Source organism: Phycodurus eques, chromosome 10 (assembly GCF_024500275.1).
Source record: "Phycodurus eques isolate BA_2022a chromosome 10, UOR_Pequ_1.1, whole genome shotgun sequence".
NCBI lineage: Eukaryota > Metazoa > Chordata > Actinopteri > Syngnathiformes > Syngnathidae > Phycodurus > Phycodurus eques.
In genome coordinates this window covers 28,659,301-28,681,970 of record NC_084534.1, presented here as the reverse complement: position 1 = coordinate 28,681,970, position 22,670 = coordinate 28,659,301, and the positions used below count along the sequence as shown (strand labels likewise).

The following is a 22,670-nucleotide window of genomic DNA, read 5'->3' as shown; positions in this document are numbered from 1 at the left end:
CTTTAATGATGCTAACGTGTTTTGTAATCATCAAAGACAACGTAGTCTTCAATGACGTCTGCAAAGCTAACGTGAGAGTTTTTGTAAATGTCAAAGTCCATTTAGAGTCTTCAGCGAGTGTCAAATCAATGTTTTGCAAACTATGACGACCATTTCGGGTCCTCAAAGAACTTTACTTCCATGTTTCCGAAAACACTCCAAATCAGTTTGGTGTCTTCAATGAAACTCTAAATGTGTGCGCATGCATTCTTGTGCTGCTCTACGAATGTGTGCGCGTGTGTGAGATCCGCAAGTGAAGAAATGGAAAGCCACCGAGACACGTCCCAGCGTAAAACCGGCCAAAAATAGAGCGTACACGAAGCGTTTTTCCATAAACATTCATTCTTAGCCGTCAACGAACTTACATGTTTTGTAAAACACAAAGTCTTCAATTAAGACAAAATACATTTCTGTAAAAATGAAAGACCATTTATGTCTCCGACGGCGCTAGTTGTACATTCATGTACGTGTTTGGCAAAACATCAAAGACACAAAGTGAGTGTTGACGACTTTAATGTGCGCCGACCCTGAAATGGAAAAAAAAAAAAAAAAAAACAAAAGCGTAAGAAATGGGATCTGGCATCTTTGGGCCTGCGCTGCACCGCCGGAGGATGTTTACATGCGGCTCGGTGCGCGCGCGCGTGCATGCGTGCGTGTGCGTGCCATCCGGGTTGAGTAGAGTCAGGAATTCTTTCCATTACAAATCAACGTTCAACACTCTTCATCCATCTCCCGCTCAACTCTGCTCTCTCTGCGTGTGTGTTTTGTCGTGTCCGCCTGTTGCGGTTCTGATCCGACTTCGGAGGACGGCGGCCAGCAGCGTGCGCGTTGTGAGCCGTCGCCATGACGATGCCACGCAAACACAGACACTGAGTTGCGTGGACGCTCGAGCCCGCGCGGGCGCTCAAATGCTAACGCGCAACAAAAATAGTGCGTGTGCGCGTGGTTGATTTTTAAAGTGTGAGATTGTTTGTGAGAGAGAGAGAGAGAGAGAGAGAGAGAGAGAGAGAGAGAGAGAGAGAGACAACTAGTGCCTGTAAAGTCTGTGTGTGCGTGTGACATGACTTCTGAGAAAGTGCAGATGTCGGTATGTGTGAGAGAGCGAGCGGGAGTGTTAGTGTGCAAATCTAACAAAATATTTGTCGTGAGTGACATGTTTTTGGTTTTGTAGTAATCTAGATACTTCCATTTCGATATTTCGTCCCTTTGTTCGTTAGCATTAGCAGGCTACTTCCAGGTCCGAAGGCCTCGAGAAGCGGTCCCGACGGACAGAACAGTGCAGTCCCACCGCGCCAGAGCCAATCCCGTCGGCGTCCGGACGCGGAAGAAAGACGGCCGGCGCTTCAGAGGACGGCCAGGTCGTGGCAGCTCTTGGATCGCACTTTGACGGCCACGCGCCGGTTGTTGCGCGACACCAAGCGGTCGAGGAAGCGCCGCGCCTTCTGGGCGAGGCTCTCCTTGCGCTCGCGGGACGACGAGCGCCTGCGCTGGCGGCGCAAGCGGATTTGCCGCACCACGCCCTCGAAGAGCTCGCTCACGTTGTGCTGCAGAGACGCCGACGTCTCGATGAACTTGCAGTCGAACACCGCCGCGCACGCTCGGCCCTCTGGGAAAAAAACAAAGTACAATGACGAGCGCGTCTTAGAGCCAAACGGAGTCCAAGATAAACCCAAACGCTGCATGTTTTTCAGAACGTCAACTACATATTTAACGTCCACCATTTTGTGAACATCAAAGACGATGCGGTTGTAGTTGTGTGACATCAAAGACTATTCAATCTACAGTGAGCGTTGCGTTTAGTCAATCATAATGTAAAATATTTCTGTAAACATCAAAGACGATGTAGAGTCTACAAAGAGCCTTGTGTGTTTAGTCAGCATCAAAGACAATTTATATCTACAACAAACCTACCTAACATGCATGTTTTATTCACTATTAGTGTCTATACTGAGTCGAAAACGTGCCCCAAATTAACAAAGACAATTTAGTCAGCAATGATCGCAATGTACAACGTTCTTGAAACATCAAAGACAATTTAGAGGCATTTGTAAACTTATTTCATTTAGTAAAACATCAAAGATGCTGTAAATCTACAACAGACCTAACTTACATTTTTTTTTTGTCTTCGGCTAAACTAATGTGACACGACGAGCTAATCTTTTACTACATGCGTTTGTGTAAACATCAAAGACGCTTTCATGGTTTTGTTGCGTTCACCTTCCAGCGCCACCTCCCTGGATCGCACCAGGTCGCTCTTGTTGCCCACGAGGATGATGGGAACGTCGTCGGCCTGGCGGCGACATCTCAGCGTGATGCGAAGTTCGGCGGCCGCGTCGAAGCTGCGGCGGTCGGTGACCGAGTAGACGACGACGTAAGCGCTGCCCCACGTCAGACACGCCTCCTCGCCCGATCGACCGTCTTCGTCCTGCCGGGGTGACGCAAAAACATCAAAGACAGAGTACGGTCGGCGGTGCGCTTAACGTACATATTTCGGCCAAAATTATAGTCGATTAAACGTCAAAGACGTTTTCATCTTCAGAGAACGTAACACACGTCTTTAGTCTTTGATATTTATCAATCCCAACGTACGTGTTTTTCTAACATCAAAGATGATTTAGTCCTCAATGTTCTATGTGTTTTTGTAAACAATGAGTTGCAGTTGTTGTGTGTGTCGTAGTTTTAGTCAACATGGTATACTCATTTTTCGTTTTTTGTTTACTCTCCTCATTGATCCCTACACGCATTTCCATAAACATCAAAGACAGCTTCGTCTTCAATACATTTTGAATTGTCGATGAACCCAACATCGATGTTTTGTAAACATCACAGACGATTCTTACCGGTTTGTCGTTTGTCCACGTATCCGTGACGACCAGCGTGGTTTCCTTGTCGTCGACGGTTAGCGTTCTCTCGTACGTGTCCTCTGAAAAGACCAAAAAGAAATCAACAAAAAACAGGAACGTCGAGTCAGGCAAGCCTGTTTGGCCTCGGGGGAGGTCCAACAGCGGGTCGATACGGCGTCAGGGATGACCGCCGGCCAATCAGCAGACATTCAATCAACGAGGTCATTCAAAGTCAAAGCGGACGCACGCGTCCGGATCGATCGACCGCCATTGATGTCGATCGCGCATCGGGTGAAGTAATCTGGCCAAAGTTGACCTCCATGTCGAGCGCTGCAACGCCATTGAGGTTGGCAAAAACATACCTTAGGCTCACTGAATACTAGTCGAAAAAAAATGGTCTTTGCTAGCAAATCCAAAACCTTGAAATGGTCTTTTGATGTGGCTAAAAGACATTCATTCAACCCTAAATTGTCTTTGATGTTTATTGTATTTCTTTTTCATCATTTTGGTGTTTAGAGCACACATGGGTTAGGTTCTTTAAAGGCTCTAAAGGGTCTTGAATGGTTGAGAAAACACACGTTTGGTTCATTGAAGACGAAATTCTTCATTTTATAAAGGAAGGTTCATTCTTTAAATTGCCTTTAATGTTTACCAAAATGGGTATGTAACGTTCTAGGGAGATCGTTGAACTCAAAGTATTTTCATAAATGAAAACAATTTAATTTGGTTTGTTGAACTTTTAAATTGTCTTTAAAGCTTTAAAAAAAAAAAAAAAAAAAAAAAAACAGACACTTGCGAGGATTACTGAAGATGAATTAATTATCAGTGTACAAAAATATGTACAACCCCAATTCCAATGCAGTTGGGACGTTGTGTTAAACAAATAAAAACAGAATACAATGATTTGCAAATTGTGTTCAACCGATATTTGATTGAATACAATACAAAGACGAGATATTTCATGTTCAAACTGACAAACTTGAATGTTTTTAGCAAATAATCATGAACTTCGAATTTGATGGCTGCAACACGTTCCAAAAAAGCTGGGACAGGTGGCACAAAAGAGTGCGAAAGTTGAGGAATGCTCATCAAACACCTGTTTGGAAAATCCCACAGGTGAAAAGGCAAATTGGGAACAGGTGGGTGCCATGATTGGGTAGAAAAGGAGCTTCCCTGAATTGCTCACTCATTCACAAGCAAAGACGGGGCGAGGTTCACCTCTTGGTGAACAAGTGCCTGAGAAAATAGTCCGACAGTTTAAGGACAATGTTCCTCAACGTACAATTGCAAGGAATTGAGGGATTTCATCATCTACGGTCCAGAATATCATCAAAAGGTTCAGAGAATCTGGAGAAATCACCGCATGGAAGCGGCAGTGCTGAAAACCGACATTGAATGCCCGCGACCTTCGATCCCTCAGGCGGCGCTGCATCAAAAACTGACATCAAAACTACCGGAGACAAATTCCTTGTGTGTTTTTTTTGGACATACTTGGCAAATAAAGATGATTCTGATTCTGATATCACCGCATGGGCTCAGGAACACTTCAGAAAACCAATGTCAGTAAATACAGTTTGGCGCTACATCCGTAAGTGCAACTTGAAACTCTACTATACAAAGCAAAAGCCATTTATCAACAACACCCAGAAACGCCACCGGCTTCTCTGGCCCCGAGCTCATCTGAGATGGACCGACGCAAAGTGGAAAAGTGTTCTGTGGTCCGACGAGTCCGCATTTCAAATTGTTTTGGGAAATTGTGGATGTGGTGTCCTCCGGGCCAAAGAGGAAAAGAACCATCCGGGACTGTTATGGACGCAAAGTTCCAAAGCAAAGCATCTGTGATGGTATGGGGCTGTGTTAGTGCCAATGGCATGGGTGACTTACACATCTGTGAAGGCACCATTCATGCTGAAAGGTACATACGGGTTTTGGAGAAACATACGCTGCCATCCAAGCGACGTCTTTTTCACGGACGCCCCTGCTTATTTCAGCGAGAGAATGCCAAACCACATTGAGCACGTGTTACAACAGCGTGGCTTCGTCGTAAAAGAGCGCGGGTACTAGACTGGCCTGCCTGCAGTCCAGACCTGTCTCCCACTGAAAATGCGTGGCGCATTATGAAGCGTCAAATACGACAACGGAGACCCCGGACTGTTGAGCGGCTGAAGCTGTACATCGCACAAGAACGGGAAAGAATTCCACCGACAAAGCTTGAACGATTAGCGTCCTCAGTTCCCAAACGTTTATTGAATGTTGTTCAAAGAAAAGGTGATGTAACACAGTGGGTAAACATGACCCCGTCCCAGCTTTTTGGGAATGTGTGGCAGCCATCAAATTCGAAGTTCATGATTATTTGCTAAAAACAATCAAGTTGATCAGTTTGAACATGAAATATCTCGTCTTTGTAGTGTATTCAATCAAATATAGGTCGAAGGTGATTTGCAAATCATTGTATTCTTTTTTTATTTATGTTTAACACAACGTCCCAACTTCATTGGAATTGGGGTTGTACAAAGGTTCACTGAACTTTAAATTGTCTGTGATATTTGCAAAAATACTAAAATACTTTAGTCACATCAGGTTCAGTGAAGACTCAAAACTGTCTTAGTCGTTTATGAAAACACGCACTATATGCCGGTCTCCACTTTCGGGCTTCGGATCATAACGAGCAATATTCAGCAGCCTTGAAAACGTCTCCTCACCTCCCGGTTGTTCGTCCTTCTCGTTGAGTCCCGCAAAGATTCCGGCCAGGCTGCTCTTCCCCACGCCGCGGTCGCCTAGCAACACGACTCGGTAGACGCACTCCGGCTCGGCCTGAGAGTCGTCCTCCGAGTCGGAGCTCCACCGCGCCCGGTCGTGGAGGGACTTGTCCCCCGGGTGGTAGGACGCCGACTGCCCCAGCGGAGGGTGCCTGCGCTGCGGGGGGCCCTGCCCCGGGACGCCGCCCGGGTCGTCCCGGGTGCAGGACGGCTGCTGGGCGGGGCGTACGGGGGTGCTGCCCTGCTGCCGCAGGGCGTCCCTTTTTCTCTGAATGTTGATGTTCATGTTGCTATGGTGACAGCATCAGACCGCTTGGGTCTGAGGAAAATGTCATCGTTTTCACAGTCAATGTTTCAGAAGTTTGTCCTCTTTGATCGGAGTACATAAACTGAAGACCTAACACTCTGATGTTGACGAAACGTACGTTAGATTTGTTCAAGACCGATGTTTACGAAAACTCGTATATTAGGGATAGCTGAAGACGCTAATTTGTCTTCTGTATTTATAAAACCTGCACATTAGGCGCGTTGAAGATTGTTTACGAAAACTCGTACATTCGGTTAGCTGAGGACTCTAAATTGTCTTTATTTACAAAAACCTGTACCTTAGATAGACTCGTTGAAGACTGCTTACGAAAACCCGTACATTAGGTTAGCTGAAAATGCGAAGTTGTCATTGAGGTTTATAAAACACCTACGTTAGGCTTGTTGAAGACTTTGTTTCCGAAAACTCGTACATTAGGTTAGCTGAAAACGCCAAGTTGTCTTCGATGTTTATAAATCACGTACGTTAGGCTTGTTGAAGACTTTATTTACGAAAACTCGTACATTAGGTTAGCTGAAGACAAAACTTTCCTCAATGTTTATATAAATGTGTACGCTAGGCTCAAAAACTCCGTTTACAAAACCGTACATTCGGTTAACTGAAGACTATATTGTCTGTTTACAAAAACTGTACGCACAGGTTTGTTGAATCCTCTTACATATTAAAAAACATGCAAGCTACGTCAAAATTTTCTTTGACATTTGCAGAAACGCGTAACGTTAACGGAAGCTAAAAATGGTCTTTGATGTTTACAATGCACTGTTTTGACTCTTTGATGTTTGCAAAAACACGAACGTTAGGCTAGCTCAACACTCGTTAGCTTGCTGACCTCACAATTGTCTTCACAGTGACAAAGTATGTTGGAGTTGTTGAAGACTCAAAATCGATTTAAAGGTTTGTTAGTTTGTTGTGATTGACAGGCAAGCGTCCCAGGTGAAAGTCGGCCATTATTCGACAAGTGTTGTTTTTGCCATTGCTAAATGTTACTCTTTGTGTTCGACAATTGTTTAAGGTGAGAGCCGCTCAAAAATAATGACACGAATATTACAAAATGACTTTCAAAGTGACACGAGCGAGGAGCGTATATACACTATTATATTTGGAAGTACACACACACACACACACGCAAATAAAGCAGCAGCTTTCCATGACATGATTTAAGACATTATTAAACATGCAAATAAGTACAAAGGTCAACTTTGGAGGCGCCATGTGTGCCAATCAACATACCAGATGGTCCATGAAGAATCTGCGGTGTGTCCTCCGTAGACACAACAGCCGAGCTTTGTGTCTTTGTGTGTGTGCGTGTGTCTTTGAAACACAATCCTTTGCCACGCTGACCCCGTAAAGTTCCACAACAGCTTTAAAAATTCAGCAGCGGAATCACACGCACACACATCTACCTCCCCGTCTCGCACCGTGTGTGTGTGTGTTCATGTGTGTGTGACAGCAGAGGAGAAGCAGATATGTGCGGGGGGAGTGTGTGTGTGTGTGTGTGTGTTTAACAGTGTTGGCTTAGGAAAAATGTTGGTCACTTCCTGTGACAAAAAACAAAAAAAAAGCAGTCAGGCAGGATTTGTTGACATCTCCCATTAATTGGTAACATGTTTTTATTTTCATCCCAGACTAAAATTAAAATGGCCGTCACGACGTGGGACTTGTCCACAACATGGGAAAACTGACCGAGACTTAATTAATAGCATGCTTCCCTTTGGAAATTAACGTCACACACGAGGAACAATGTCAGGCGTCGGAGAGCACTTAAAAGTTTCAACTCCAAAGCGTGTCGTTGACATGCCGGGCCTGTGGGTGGCGCTGGAACAACGCAATTTATTGTTTTGGACTTTTAACAAATGAATTATGTCACACACTTGAAAAAATGTCAAAACGACATCAACCAAAGGCCTCGTCCGCATGGAAAGCACTTGAAAGTTTTGACTCCACAACATGTCGTTGACATGCCAGGCCTACGGGTGGCGCTGTCATCATACCACATTTGGTGTTGGACTTTGAACAAAATGAAAAATGTCACATGTCAGAAAACATTTCAAAGTTTTGACTCCAAAGCATGCCCGCGGGTGGCGCCGTAACAATACCGTGTTCTGTTTTGGACTTTAAAGAAAATTAATAATGCCACACACTTGTAATAAAGTCGCGAGTCACGACATTGTGACTCACCGTTGGCGTTGACAAAAGGACCCATCCGCGCAAACAGCACACGAATGGACTCCAAAGCATGTCGTTGACATGCCAGACCTGTGGGGGGCACTGTAACAACGCCATGTTTTTGTTTTAGACTGAAATTATATATTATATTATATTGCATGGACAGGGCCGCCATCCATTTGAGGAAATTTGCTGTAGAAAAATAAGAACTATTCAATAAGGTTGGAGAATACAATGAATACCCACAGAGGTGTTCTAATGCCAAAATTAAATAAAGGATTATTGATTCAATTGCCAACAAGTTCATAAACTGGCCCATTTATTCAATTGTGAATTCTAATCTTAATGGTGACACAATTTAGGGAACCATTTTTTCCCTAAGCCTGTAACATTGGCGTTGGTATTTATTTAATAGAAAGTTGAATTATTGTAAACAATTTTTATTTAAAGAGTTCATTTTTTGGTATGTACTGGGATTTGCATTAGAAAAGAACGTTCGGGGGCATTTTTAATTATTACATGGAATTTGTATTTTGTGCCATTTTTTATTCTATTAAATAACTGATGTCAAACACAAAATGTCACTCAAAGAATTCCATTAAATAAAAGAGAAGAAAAGTCAATAAGGTCATCAAATATATATATATATATATTTTTTTTCTTAATCTGTCATTAGACAAGATTATATTTTGCATTTTAGTTATTTTATATTTTGATTCATATTCCGAGAGATCTATTTAACAGGAGTTATATTTATTTAATTTTGGCACACACACAAAAAAAAAAAACTCCATACACACATCTTGACAATAAATAAAATAGACCAGTTCAACCCCTCAAAAATGTACACCTAATAAGTGGTTATTGCAACTTTAGACATGGATTGTTACTAAACTGTATTGTGCGTAAAATTCATGAGAAAGCAAGCACATGAAAAGCAAATTATCTACAATAGCAAAAACCAAAAAAGGTAACAAAAAATAGACGTGTTTTTGAAGAGCAAAGCGTTTTTTCTCTCTTTTCTTTTTATGTGTGTGTGTGTGTGTGTTATGGTAGCACCTGAAGTCTTCAAACAAACACTGACAGGAAGTAACGCTCCAGTATGATCACATGACTGCTCCCGACATTGGCTTGTCTGAAGCGCCATGGGATGGAGGGATGGAGGAATGGAAGGTGGTGGAGTCCATCCGTGCGTGCGTGCGTGCGTGCGCGCGCCCGTGGCTTTTGCCTCAGCGCAGCGAGCAAGGCTTGATCTTGAAGACGAAGATGTGAAGGTGGCCGGCGATCTGGTTGCACACGCTGACGCAATAACGCAGCAGATCCAACAACGACAGCACCTGCGGCGACACAAGCAAGTCTTCGCAAATTCACGACAAATTCTTCGGAAACGTTTTATGCGCTTTACAAAACAAGTAGTTTTGCCTCGGAAACATCCAATGCCGGTGTGTTTTCCCAGACTATGCTTAAAAATGTATTTTTTGCCGTCGAAATTTGACATTTTTTCTTTTTTTAATTAAAGCTTTTTTTTCTCCAAAATGTGTACTCTTTTTCTTAAAAATTGACTTTTTTCATGGAAAAAATGAACGGGAACCTTTTTCATAAAATAATCAGAGCTTGTCTTTTTTTCTTCAAAAATGTAAGTTTGTTTTACCAGAAATGTATGAATTATTTTAAATTTGCAATTTTTTTTTTTTTAAATGTATGATTTTTTTGAAAGACTTTTGGGGAAATTTTTCTTCAAGAGAAATGTATGATTTTTCAAAAATACACAACATTTTGAAGATATGCGACTTTTTCAATAAACTTTTCTGAATGTTTTTTTCCCCAGGAGAATTTAAACTTTTTTTTTTTAGATATCCGATTTGTCTCTCTCAGAAATACCAAACTTTCTTGAAAAAAATGACAATTCTTCAAAATTCACGTTTTCTTTCAGAAAATATGGCTTTTCTTTCAAATGTTTTTTTTTTTAACGTGACTTCTTCAAAATTATAGAATGATTTCGTATCTTTTTTTGAAAACACAAACAAATATACCCTTTTCTCAGAAATATGTTTTTCTTGGAAATTTAAGTTCTCGAAAATATAGAACTTTTTCTTTTTTTTCCCTCTTAGAAAAAAAATGTATTTCTCAAAAATATGATTTCTTGAAAATGTATGATATTGTCTCATACATAGAAATCATCCTTTTTCTTGAAAGTATCCAGAAATATCCGAAGCTTATCTGGGGAATTTAAAATGTCTCTTCTCGAAACTGTAAGACTTGCTTCTGAACGACTTTTCTTGAACAAGAATCGTTTCTTTTTCCTAAAAAAGTACTTTTTCTCGAGACAGCCTAAACAAACTGTTCTCCTTTGATTCCATTCTTTTTGATCAAAATCGTACAGCTTGAATCTTGTAAGATTACGACCTTTCCCCCCAAAATAGCGTTTGATTCTTTTCCTTGAAAGTATCCAACTTTATTCTCATACCATGATGACTCATTTTCCTCAAAAAGAATGTTCATCCTTCAAAAGGTGAAGATTTGCTTCCTTCGATAACATCCAACTTTTGGTTGTTTTCCAAGAAAGCACGATGAATGAAGAAAGGATTTCAGCGTGCGACACTCACCAGTGCGATCCACAGCACCAGGTACTCGTCAATGAAACTATTGAAATACTGATTAAGGAACAGGAGTCCCGGCCCCAGGAAGGCCAAGTCGTGCAGGTGCATCTCGCTTTTCGTCATGTGTGCTACCTGAGGAGACGCCAACACACTTAGCATCACAAAACAGAGATTTCATTTATTCTCTCTTTTCCCTCTCGTCTTTGTGGAGAAATCTGCACACGAGTCGACGAAGGTAAAGTGTCTGTTTGACTTACGACTAATTTATTGGTGATTTTGGCAGAGACGAAGCCAAAGGCCAGGATGTAAAGACACGGGTGTTTCTCGAAGAGCTGGACGGCAGACTTCTTGTAAATCATCACGGCCAGAACGATGACGGAACCAATGTGCAGCACTGGAGACAGCACGCTGGTTCCCTGACAACACGCACAGTGCAAACGTACGTCACGGCAAACTTCTGTAAGTACGCCGCACGTACGCATCTCCTCACGGTGACCTTCATCACACACATGACATTTGCTCAAGCTCTGGCTGACCTTGCAGTTCACTTGTTATCGTCGCAGTTTCGTGTCGTTCATCTGTTAAATATTTCGGTCAAAATTTCCAGGAGGAAAATTGCCCTTAAAATGGGCGCTTTAAACACAAATGGCAGACTTCCTGTGTGACTTCTACTCATGATAGACATGTCTCCCAAATGTCACGTTGCTAAGTGAAATTGGCTTCTGGGGCTGGACTTTCCCAAAAATAGGAAGGATGTGAAAATGACCAGAACAACCCTAAAATGGCTGCTTCAAACCAAAATGGCCACCTCCCTGTGTCTCCTTAGGCTGGGCTTCTTCATGAGACTTGTGTGTGTGTGTGTCTATTCATGACGACCAAGACCGGCGAATTTCATGTTGCAAAATGAAACCGAATACTCCCAAAAGCCGAAGGACGCCCGGATAGGGCCCAAATGACCCTGAAGTTGCCGCTTCAAATGCAAATCGACATCTCTTCAGGCATAGCTTCTGGAGACTTTTTTTTTTTTTTTTTTTGTGGGTCTAGCAAATTTCACGTTGCTAAGTGAAACTGGCCACTGGGGCTGAATTTTCGGAACAAACTCCGTCTTCAAGGGTAAACTTACAGCTATGGTGGAGCCGTTCTTGCCAACGCCTCCGGTGAAGATGACTCTGAAGTAGTTGGTACAGGAGAAGATCGCTCCTAGAAACGTGAAAACGGCAGGAACCATTTTCACCTGGACGTTAACAATCGGAATCTGGAGAGAGAAACGGAAGGATAGTTCAATGGAATGCTGCGCGGATCCACAAACAAGCAATTGGCGGTGCGCAAGCGCCATCCAGTGGGAGCGCAAGGTGCAATTGGACAATTACGTTGCTTTTGTTTGTTTTCGTCAATTGCAAACTTTTTAAAAAGATGACAAGCCTTGCCAGGAGGTCTTATTACATGCGGGATGCTAGAAAAAAGATTCCCGAGCTGTGGTGGACACACCGCTGGCGGTGCGCAAGTGGAAGTCAGTCTGCTATAATATTACACATTTACGTCCTTTTTTTGTTACCCTCCAGAGTGCAATTTTCCATGTTAGCGTGACTGAGCGACAGAAAATAAATTATACGTTGACTTTTTTTTGAGGAGTTGCGCCATTTCTGTTTATTTAGCATTCAAATCAGGAAGCGAGTTAATGTTGGCAATGCAACGGTCGATCCACAACAGGGGATTCCCCAAACTGCGGTAACCCAGCGCCCTCCAGTGGTTGCGCAAGGTCTAACACTTTCACATTGACATTGTTTTGACCCAAGACCAATGTTTGAGGTCTTGGCGGAGGTCTCTTGTTACTACTTGTGTACTAGAACTGTGGTAGGCCAGTATAATGGCCATCCAGTACATAATACCCATTTACATTATTAGTCATAATCGTGACGTGACTCGACAACTGGAGATCCCCAAACCGTGGTGCGCTGGCGCCCTCCAGTGGCTGCACAAGGTTTCAACGTCATAAATGTGTCATTTTTATGTATTTTTTGTGAACTGGTGTACACATTTTTTTCAAATATACAACTTTTTTTTCTTGAAAATGTATGATTCTTTTTGGGGGGAAAAAACACACCGTTTTAGTGGATGTATAGATTTTTTTTTATGTATGATTTGTTTGGGTTAAAATTAAACAAATAGAAAAATCATTTCTTGAAAAAGAATGATTACAAAAATCCTTCACAAATGTATCATTCTTTTCTTATTTTTTCCAAAATATATACAACATTTTGAAAATTATGACTTTTGAAAATAGACTTCTGGAAAATGTATGTTTTTGTGGCGTATTTAAGATCCGCCCACACACACAAAAATAACACTTTCTCAAAAACGTACGCAAAGATATATCCCTTTTGTGAAAATGTACGATTTTTTTTCTTGAAAATTAGACCATGAAAATTAAAGATTTTTTTTCACTGAAATGTATGGTTTTCCTTACTTTTTAAAGGTTTTCTTGAAAATGTATAAATCGTTTTTCTCAAAAGTTGGAGCTGTTCTCAAAACTATAAAGACTTTTTCTAAATACACAACTTTTTCTTGAAAATGCCACGTTTCAAACAAATCCAAATCATTTATTTGCGGTGCCTTGCGATACTATCTTATGGCCAACCGGTCATCGAGGCGCTATAACGGCGTTTCTTCGGTACGTCTTACCAGCGCCTGCCAGAAGGCGGAGCCTCCCGCGGCGGCCAGCAGGTACATGCTTATGATGAAGAGCTGCACCTCGGTCACGTCGATGCTGAGGGACAAGACGGCGGCGTTAGCGATCGGCCCGATTATCGGGTGCCTCTGAAAGACGATCCAAAGTGATTCTCCTGCGGTGCGGGGCACGCTCTGAGCGAATCCCTCCCAAAACGAGATCTCTAAACGATTAAATCGATCGTCAAAACAGTTGTGGATTCATTCGAACTGCCGATTGTTGCAGCGCTACTTCTGCCATCGATTCGTTTGAGCAGAAAGGAACAATTCTCACATGCGCGTGGAGTACGGCGTGCCTCTTTCCTACTCACATGCCGAATCGCAGCGTTCCCGACACGTACGTCTGCCAGTGGGCGCAGTAGAACATGAACATGCCGGCGAAGCAGCAGAAGAACATCCAGTCGGGGTTGGTGCCCAGCTGCACCGCGACGCTGGTTCCCAACACCACAAACACTGCAAAAGCCAAACGAGCCAACTTCAGAGACGGCCGACGTGGGGAAACGACGTCTGTGCCGACTAGACTGACTCCTCCGCACTCTAAATACACTTTTCGAAAGTGTACTACAGCTTGTTTTGGAAGGAAAACTTGAGCCCAGTGGTTCTCAAACTGAGATTTCCGTATCTTAGAGCCAATGAAAAGCAAAATCTGAAAATCATGACTAAAGGAGGTTCATCTTCCCCAAACGGCCGGCAAATAAAGCGTCTCACCGGTGGAGAGCGAGTCGCAGCCGTGGTCGAAGAGCTCCCCCAGAGGCGAGCTGCTGTTAGTGCGCCGGGCCTGCTTGCCGTCGATGGCGTCCAGCGACTGGTACACGAAGAGACCCACGGCGCACATCAGGTATGCCCACAGTGGAGCCTGCAAAGCACACCGCGAGTTTGCCATGTTCTAGTGCTGCTTACAGTAGACAAAGTCGACACACCCCAGTCAGTTCAAATGCCAGGTTTTTTTTCCCCCCATATAAAAAAATGAATCACTTCAAAACTTTTACCACCGTTAACATGACTTATAACCTGTACAACTCAATTGATCTTTTACTAGTAAGCAAAAATAAACAACTGTGAATGCAGTTGCATTAGTGCACACACCCTCTAGTAACCAAGGATGTGGCTTTGCTCGGACTATAAATAAAGTTCAGCTGTTTAGGAAGCCTTTGCTATGCAGCTTTTGCCACATGTTTTGCTTCAATTCAATGGACATTGCTCTTCTCCTTCTGGTGTGCGCGCCTTGGCCATCTGGGGGCAGTATACTACAAAAATACGGCTACGCATTGAGACAGTAACTCCTCAGTGAGCCGCAGTCATTCTTCGCAGAGGATAAAGAATATAAGCCTTTGAATATTGTTATATTGTCTATCTACGTGTGTTAAGCCACTGTTAGTGTTTATTCATCCATTGCGTAAAGTCAGATGTCAAACTCAAGGCCCGGGGGCCAGATCTGCCCCGCCACATTATTTTGTGGCCCGTAAAAGCCAATCGTGTGTGAACTTTCACGATTGCTGCTACAATCGGTAGCACAAAATTTAAATTGGCGTATGTAATATATAAGGTTTAGATATTCCAAGCATTTTTTATTACCAAACCCTTTTACTGTAACTTGAACAATAGTTGAACAAACTTTTATCCTTAACTTCTGACTCCAAAGTAGTTATCTATGAATTTGTTGTGTTGATGTAATAATATGAGGAGGCGATTAAAAATGTATATGGCTTCACAGTCATAACGGCCCTCTGAGGGAAACCGGAACGACAATGGAAAAACAAAAAGTTTTGGATTAACGCACCATGTTTGTTAGCCCGTCCCATGGCGTTTTACATTGTTTGCTAACATTTAGCTAAATGGAGTGTCGAATGGCAAAGCTACGTGGTTGTTTCAAATATTCAACGTGGAATTGTCCTTGTCTGCTTGCTGTGATGTGAAGCGAGTTGAGTTGACCGCCACCGCGCAGCGCTCAAATCGCAAATATTTTTGCTCCAAAGCCAAAGCAAAACAAAATACAATCTTCTATTTGTATTTCAAAAAAGTCGCAAGTCTATGTACAAATCCCTGCTTGCGTTGCTGACCTGTTCGGTGGCGGTGGGGCAGTAGTAGACGAGCACCAAGGTGGTGAAGATGTTAGTGGCCAGGCCGACGACGGTGATGAGGTTGGGCGCGATCCAGGCCGGAACGCGGGCAACCAGCCACTCCCAGTAGCGCTGCATCAGAGGCTCCAGCAGCGAGCACCCGGCGCTGCTGTACCTGCACACCACAACGCCGACCATTGACCTCGGGATGAACTTTAAGCGCAGCCCGTCTAGGAAGAGCCGACCGGTGTCGGGCCTGTGACGACGTGACGTTGCCTCATTGACACCCGCCAACGATCACTTGCGCAAATTCAGCACGGCTGACAAAATTCTTAATCATGAAAGGTCAAATGAGCTTATCAGCAGCCCCTGTAGGGCAGCGACCTACATGGGACTGCACCTCCTGCGCCCTTTTATGCACCCTCAGGTTGTGACAACAGCACCAAATTTTGCTCCCTTCCCGTTACAGTTCCGACAGCAGCCCATTTCGCCGGCAACCGACTTGACCTCGCTGACACTTGTGAATTCTCCGTTGATCAACAAAAATCTTCGTGACGGGGAGCAGCCCGTTTAGGCAGCAAACGGTACCCTTGGCCGGTTGCGGCCGAGCAGTCGAGTCCACGGTGCCTCCAGTGCTTCAAGACCCAGCGATGTCGCAACGTAACACACCCAAAAAATGTCTGCGCTCGCCCGTTTCGGCAGCAACCTACGCGGGACGACGACGTTTTGAAACAGGCGCGCTGTGGCCAGCGAACACTCAGCGGGCAAATCACACACGATCGAGCAAAGTCAACAAACGGGCTGCACCTGTGCTCCTCCAGCCTTTTGAGCTGATGCCTGGAGAGGGGGGGCGAGGGCAGCTCGACCAACCTGCGCAGCACTCCGGGCGCCAGCCAGCAGCTCGCCTCCACGCCGGCGCCCGGCCCGGGCGCCCGGCGGGAGCGCAGGCCCCCCCCGTGCTGCTGCCCCGTCGCGCTCATGGAGCCCCGGCTGGCCCGCTGCTCCCAAGTCGGACGCCACCTAGTCGTGAGGACAAAAACAGTTTACGTTTCAGCTTATTTCCTTTTTGGCCATTTCGTTTTTTCATGGCCCCCTCGAAAACATCTGACATCTGCTCAAAACAGAAAGCATTATACTGCTTGAGTGTCATTTTTCACAGCTACTGGTCACTATTCATGTTTGCACCAGAATAATAATAACACACGCGTCTTTTATTATTTGGGTTTCATAATGCAAAATCCATTTTGATCCCATCACTCAATGAATCGCTGAGATAACTGCTAGAAAATTGGTACAAAAATGCTTAACAGCTGCAGCCCGACATGGAATTGACATAAATTTAGGACTGCAACTAACAATGATTTTCAAATTTGATTCATCTGTTGATAAATTTTTTTTTAGATGACTCAGATCAAAAACACATTTTTAAATTTCCCTTTATTCAAAAACAGGATATTATATCAAATTAACAGTACAGAAAATGCAGAAAAATAAATTGATTGTAACAGACATTTTCCAGAGTAAAAGCAGATGTTTGCAAATGTCTTATTTTGATTCAACACAAAGATAACAAATATGCTGTCCCGGAGGACTGCAGAATTCTGGGAATATTTACTGTTAGAGGCTGAAATTCCAAAGATTTGGACAATTTTAAATTGAAAAGGTCGAAGCGATTCATCAATTCTCAAAATAGTTGTTGATTAATTTGCTAATCAACTAGTTGTCAATCAACTGTTTTACCTCTATATTACGCATTTAAAAATAATACATTGGGCAGTCGCGCTGCGAGTTACATAATGTGATCATATGCAAATTCAAGCATGATTGATGTGCAAATGCAAACGAAAGTTGGAAACAAGTCTACTAGTGTGCAAATGCGTCTACAAAGCACAAACCGGTTGGGTGGCGGTCATTGGAATAATGCAATCCAAAATGTACACGATCGTGCTCCAAAAGTTCAACTTTCTCGATCGCAAACGATGCTTGCAGCTCGTCAACAAACACCTGCGGACTGGGGGCTAGCTTAGCTTTAGCCTGGCCGCTGATGTTGACCATTAGCATTAGCGTTAGCATTAGCTCGCGGCCGCCAACTTGTTCGGTCCGTGGAAAAAGCACTCCCACGCCGTTCTATTGTCGTCATTTCACCGCGCCCAACGCAACCCTACGCGCCGACGAAAGTGTCACGTTTTCGGGAGAGGCCGAGAGCCGAGCAGAGAGTCGGCTCCTCCCGGCGGGCGCCGGAGCTAGCCCCGCATGCTAACCAGCCCGAGGCGGGCGGACGCACCGACCTGAACCGAGAGCCGCGGAAGGGCCGACGGGAGACCGAAGGCTCCACACGCCGACACACGGGAGCCCGCGGCGGCGGTCGCTGGAGTGGAGCTCGTCGGAACCGAGGCGCTGAATTTGCGGCGTGCGCCGATTAGGGTAAAGTGGATCACCGACAACCGGTGCTGGTTCAGTATCACTCTGATTGGCACCGACCGCACGACAATTGACGTGATCCCGTTGGAAATCTCGCGTTGTTGCAAACACTTGGGAATAATTGCACCTGATTTTAGACTACAAGGCAGCGGCAACCTTATACGCTCCATCCATCCATCCCATCCATTTTCCGAGTCGCTTCTCCTCACGCGGGTGGCGGGCGTGCTGGAGCCCATCCCAGCTATCTTTTCTTGCGGGAGGCGGGGCACACCCTGAACCGGTCGCCAGCCAATTGGGGCACAGGGCACATACAGACAAAAAAAACCATTCACACCTACGGGCAATTTAGAGTTGTCAATTAACATAGCAGGATGCAAACTCCACACAGGCGGGGCCTGGGATCGAACCCCGGCCCTCACAACTGTGAGGCGGACGCTCTAACCTGTCGTGCTGGCAATAAATCCTCATTTTTTTCGCCACGTTTTCCTCTGGAGCCGCAATAAACGAGTGGTTTTCAAACTTTTTACGCCAAGTGCCAACTCGAAGAATAATTTGTCTTTCCAAAAACCACTATTGTCAGAATCAGAATCATCTTTATTTGTCACGTATGTCCAAAAAACACACAAGGAATTTGCCTCTGGTAGTCGGAGCCGCTCGAGTACGATGACAGACAGTCGATGGACGGAGAACACTTTGGAGGCAGAAAGACATTGACAGAGACTTACGTAATCATCACGTCGTATATCGTTCTTGAATATCGGCGATATATTTCTCGTGTGTCTCTGTCGTGCGAACGTGAGCGCAGATGACAAATTACGGGATATTTGCACGTAGAAGGAAGGTCTTGTTTACAGAATTCACACGCAGCCCCATTCTGACCCAAAAATACATTACATGGCATACACACACACACATATCTAGATCTAGATACATAGAAATATTTCCCCTGACAATCGTCGTTGCTCCAAACTAAAATCTCAAGCGTCTTTCGGCGTGATCATCTGGATCTCCGCAATTCAAGTCAGTCGCGTTTTCAGCAATTCTCTTTCGTGCACTTCGAAGCGAAGAAACTCGACACCGCTGACGTACACCCAATCGACGCAAATCCAATTCAAATGAATCGAAACGACATTTCTAAGCACGCTTTCTTTGGATCCTTTCTCAACACCGAACTACATCTCACATCAGACGAGGGCTCGCCTTTGACGCGTCATCAAAGTTCCGTGCCCGGTGGTACTTTCGCTTTCTGCGAGGCGGTCCTCGGTTCAGCAGTGATTCTCAAAAGTGCCACACAGGCTCCCTCAAAGGCAATTCATATCTACTGCGGTACATTTCAGTCGTATTTCACTTTTAAGCAAGGAACATTGGCGTTGAACCTTTAACCTTTGCGTTTGTTTTCAAAAATTACATTTCCTCAATTTAATCGCAGCGTTAACGTTCAATAACTGAACAATGTACTTTTGGGGGAGTATTTTTCAAGGTGGCATTTAGTTCCAAACATTTGAGAACCACTGTAATGTAGACAATTAGCATGAGGCCGGAGCAGGTGTGCATGGAAAATGAACAATAAGTCAAAGTTCCGAATGTCAAATGTGTTCCGCTGTCCATGCCGGGTTTTTGTGAAAGAAAAAAAAATCCACATTTTCCTGCACGCGTTTGGGACATTTCAAGGGTGTTTTTGCAAACACACGCAAAATACTCAACTTCTCCAGAAGCCGTCATCCGATCTTCCAAGTTCTCGGGCGGAAGTGGCCGTTCCGAGCACGCTCCGCGTTTGCTAATCGGGAGTAAGGAACGATGCACTTACTGCATTCGCAATCATTCACTCATTCCTTCCTGCCAAATCACGATAGAGGGATTTTTATGTGGACATTTTCGGGAACTATCTCGGGCTACTAGGTCATTTCCGGCAAATCTTGTCACATTGCGACTCTAAAATGTGACTTCAAAAACGTCAGGAAAAGCCTACTAGTTTAAATCACTACTACGTTAAATCACAAAAACCTGGCATTCAAACAGGGGTGCGTAGACTTTTGCTAGTCACCGTATTAATGGGTTTAAGGATCTCGCTCGGCCACGTGCGTCACAAAAAGACTGTGGAAGAAGTCTCCGAGGAGGTCGCGCGCCAGAGCGGGCCGGTAGTCGGCGACGGCGACGGCGGGGTCCGGAGCCGCGTTGCGGTTGGGCTCGGGGGCGGGGGCCTTTCGGGGTCCCGGGCCCGAGGGCGCCGAGCGGGTCCGGGCGGTGTGCAGACCCTCCGTGGCCCCGGACAGCCAGATGAGCCGCTTGAGGGTCTGGATGTTGCGGCCGCGGTCGTGCATCAGCTGGTGCTCCGCGACCGCGCGGCGACTGCGGGCACAAGAAAAGAAAGCGCCGCACGTCAAAGATCTCTCGCGTGTTTATTTGTTCCCCTCCCCGCCCCCACCCCCCCAGTCTATATGCCCTTGTGTGTGCCATCAAACGGTAACGCAAGACTCCTAAACATATTAAAGCAAGACTAGTAAATTGCTTTTGATGGCAAACTCATCATTTGTTTGCAGAAAAACAATTGCGAAAGCGCACGGCCCGAGTTGAACAGGCTGTCGGTCATTAGCTCCACGAAGCGCGTCGTCTTTTCAACGACGAGGCGCTCTAAAGCGGCCACGCCGGCGCGAAGCCCGGTCCGCACGCCGGTTGTTTCCCCTTCGCTCGTCTGCCTTTCTCTGCGAGACGCGCGCACGTTCCCGGCCGACGACAAGGCGCTCTAAAGCGGCGTTCGAGTTTCCGCATCGAGGGGGCGGGTCCCGGGGCGGGGCGGGGCGGGGCGGGGCGGGCGGCCTCGGTGTGTCGCTGTCACCTGCGGTCCCGATCGCAGAGTCCGGTGCGGAAGACCGCCACCAGCATGAAGAGCGCCAGCCACCGAACGTGGGCGTGACACATCGGCATCTTCTGACAGCCAAAGACAAACTTCAGTTAGTCCGGAACGAAAATTGGATTCATCCACAAATATAAATAAATACATTAAAAAAAATAATAATAATAATAATAACAAATAAACAATAAAAAAAATCAAGAAAAAACGTCTGAGTCATCGAGGAGGAAATTACAAATTACAAAAAAATGTTGAAAGATGAAAATTCTTTTAGAAACTTTTTTTCACATTATTTCTGACTTATTGCAAAAGGAAACAAATCAGAAACATTTCAATAAAAATGACTAAAGTTCAACACTGTTCTTTTTTTCGACATTATTTCTGACTCATGGCAAAGGAAATTCAATTATTTAACACAAGACAAAAAAGGAAAGAAATCAACAAAAATATGAAAGTTGGAATTCTCTTTCTTTGCATCATGTTTGAATCATCTGAGGAAAATAATAATTTGAGAATAGAAAAAAAGAAAAAACAAGAACATTTATGGAATTTCCAAAAATCTTTACAAATCTTTTATTCAATTTTATGTCACAATCATCAATAAAAAAATGTGTTTTGTTGTTTTCTTGTTGTATATATGTTTTTGTTCTATATATAATTGTTCAAGGGAAAATCTAATTCTTGACATAAAATAAATAAATCAAAGAATCAAAATGCAATCAGGTTTTGTTCTTTACAATAAATCTGACTCATCAGAGAGGAAATCAAATAATTTGATAATAGAATAAAATAATTGCGATACTTTTTCAAATTGTTTTTGTACACTATATTGAAGTTGTTGCAGAGTTAATACAACTATGTAATATAGAAAAATAATACGGGATAAAATAATGCTGACCTCAGGCGTAACCCTGAGACAAAACAAACAAACAAAACAACAGTTTCCCTGATTTTGAAGTTCCTATACATTCATTTCCATTCTCGTCACGTCCAAAGTGGTTTTTTTTTTCTCAGAGGAGAATAATTGAAAAACATTTTTCCATGAAATATTACTCCAAATGTGCCCCGCATACGATTGTAAACTTTGATTGAGTTCGTGGTGAAGGTGTACTCACGTGATGGTGAGTGACAGCGGCTCCTCGGCTGAACAACTGAAAAATGACGACTCGATCGTGGACCTGAGGGCCTTTTATAACGCGTGCGCACACACGCACACACACACACACACACACACACACACACGCGACATGAGCGGTGTGGTTTGTGTGTGAGAATGTTTGAAAAGCAGGATGAGCTTGCGTTCTATTCTGACGGTTGTCTTTTGTGTGCTTTAGTCCATTGAGAAGCAGAGGGCACGGGATGTGGGTAATTCCCGGGCACGTATTTGAGCGAGTGATGAAGGCGGGACGCGTTTGTCGCCCGGAGACGCTGACGACTAATGAGGCCGACGTGCCCGGTCGCCCTGACGACCGGGCCCCGAGGCCGGAGGGGTTTCTGTCCTCCGGGAACGCGGGGCGAGCGACGACGAGGGGGGAGAGAAGCCGTTTTGGGCCCGGTTAGTTTTTGGAGTGCGAGAAGCCATTTCGGGGCAGGAAGTGAAAGGGAACGCGGATGAGGGAGCGAAGAACAAGCGATCTGTCACGAGCGCTAAAAAGCGAGCGCCGTTGTCGTGAATAAGCGGATAAGAGATGTGGCCCCCGACCACGGGCCTCGGGTTCGACTCCCGCGAGTGACACCGAGACAACAACGAGAGAAAACGTGACTGACGTGAAAAATTTGTGACTGCGGGCAGGCGGGCAGGCTGCCCCGAGCCACCGCGACATACGCCATTGATCCATCCATCGAAGTGGCGACCTTGTGTAAACCCTAAATAAAAACA

At 44.6% G+C, this 22,670-nt stretch overlaps 2 protein-coding genes across 4 annotated transcripts; both read right to left on the bottom strand.

Annotated features, from left to right (window-relative positions):
* Window positions 1-286: 286 nt before the first annotated feature.
* On the bottom strand, window positions 287-7,286 carry rem1 (RAS (RAD and GEM)-like GTP-binding 1). Its single transcript, XM_061687642.1, has 5 exons — window positions 7,197-7,286; window positions 5,585-5,960; window positions 2,880-2,962; window positions 2,257-2,464; window positions 287-1,645 (listed from the first exon to the last, which is right to left on the bottom strand). Exons 2-5 carry the CDS (start codon window positions 5,925-5,927, stop codon window positions 1,383-1,385), a joined length of 897 nt encoding a protein of 298 aa, XP_061543626.1. The 5' UTR covers window positions 5,928-5,960; window positions 7,197-7,286; the 3' UTR covers window positions 287-1,382.
* Window positions 7,287-7,558: 272 nt separating this feature from the next.
* Window positions 7,559-18,126, bottom strand: cept1b (choline/ethanolamine phosphotransferase 1b). 3 transcript variants are annotated; one of them, XM_061687640.1, is made up of 10 exons: window positions 18,068-18,126; window positions 16,327-16,539; window positions 15,520-15,694; window positions 14,168-14,315; window positions 13,771-13,912; window positions 13,415-13,499; window positions 11,856-11,987; window positions 10,990-11,148; window positions 10,739-10,864; window positions 7,559-9,469 (listed from the first exon to the last, which is right to left on the bottom strand). In XM_061687640.1, the coding sequence occupies exons 2-10, from the start codon at window positions 16,497-16,499 to the stop codon at window positions 9,362-9,364; spliced, it is 1,248 nt and encodes a 415-aa protein (XP_061543624.1). In that variant the 5' UTR covers window positions 16,500-16,539; window positions 18,068-18,126; the 3' UTR covers window positions 7,559-9,361. The 3 variants fall into 3 exon arrangements, with proteins under 3 accessions (XP_061543624.1, XP_061543625.1, XP_061543623.1); XM_061687641.1 differs by lacking the exon at window positions 18,068-18,126 and adding an exon at window positions 17,808-18,050 and having other exon boundaries at window positions 14,168-14,264; XM_061687639.1 differs by lacking the exon at window positions 18,068-18,126 and adding an exon at window positions 17,808-18,049.
* Window positions 18,127-22,670: the final 4,544 nt, after the last annotated feature.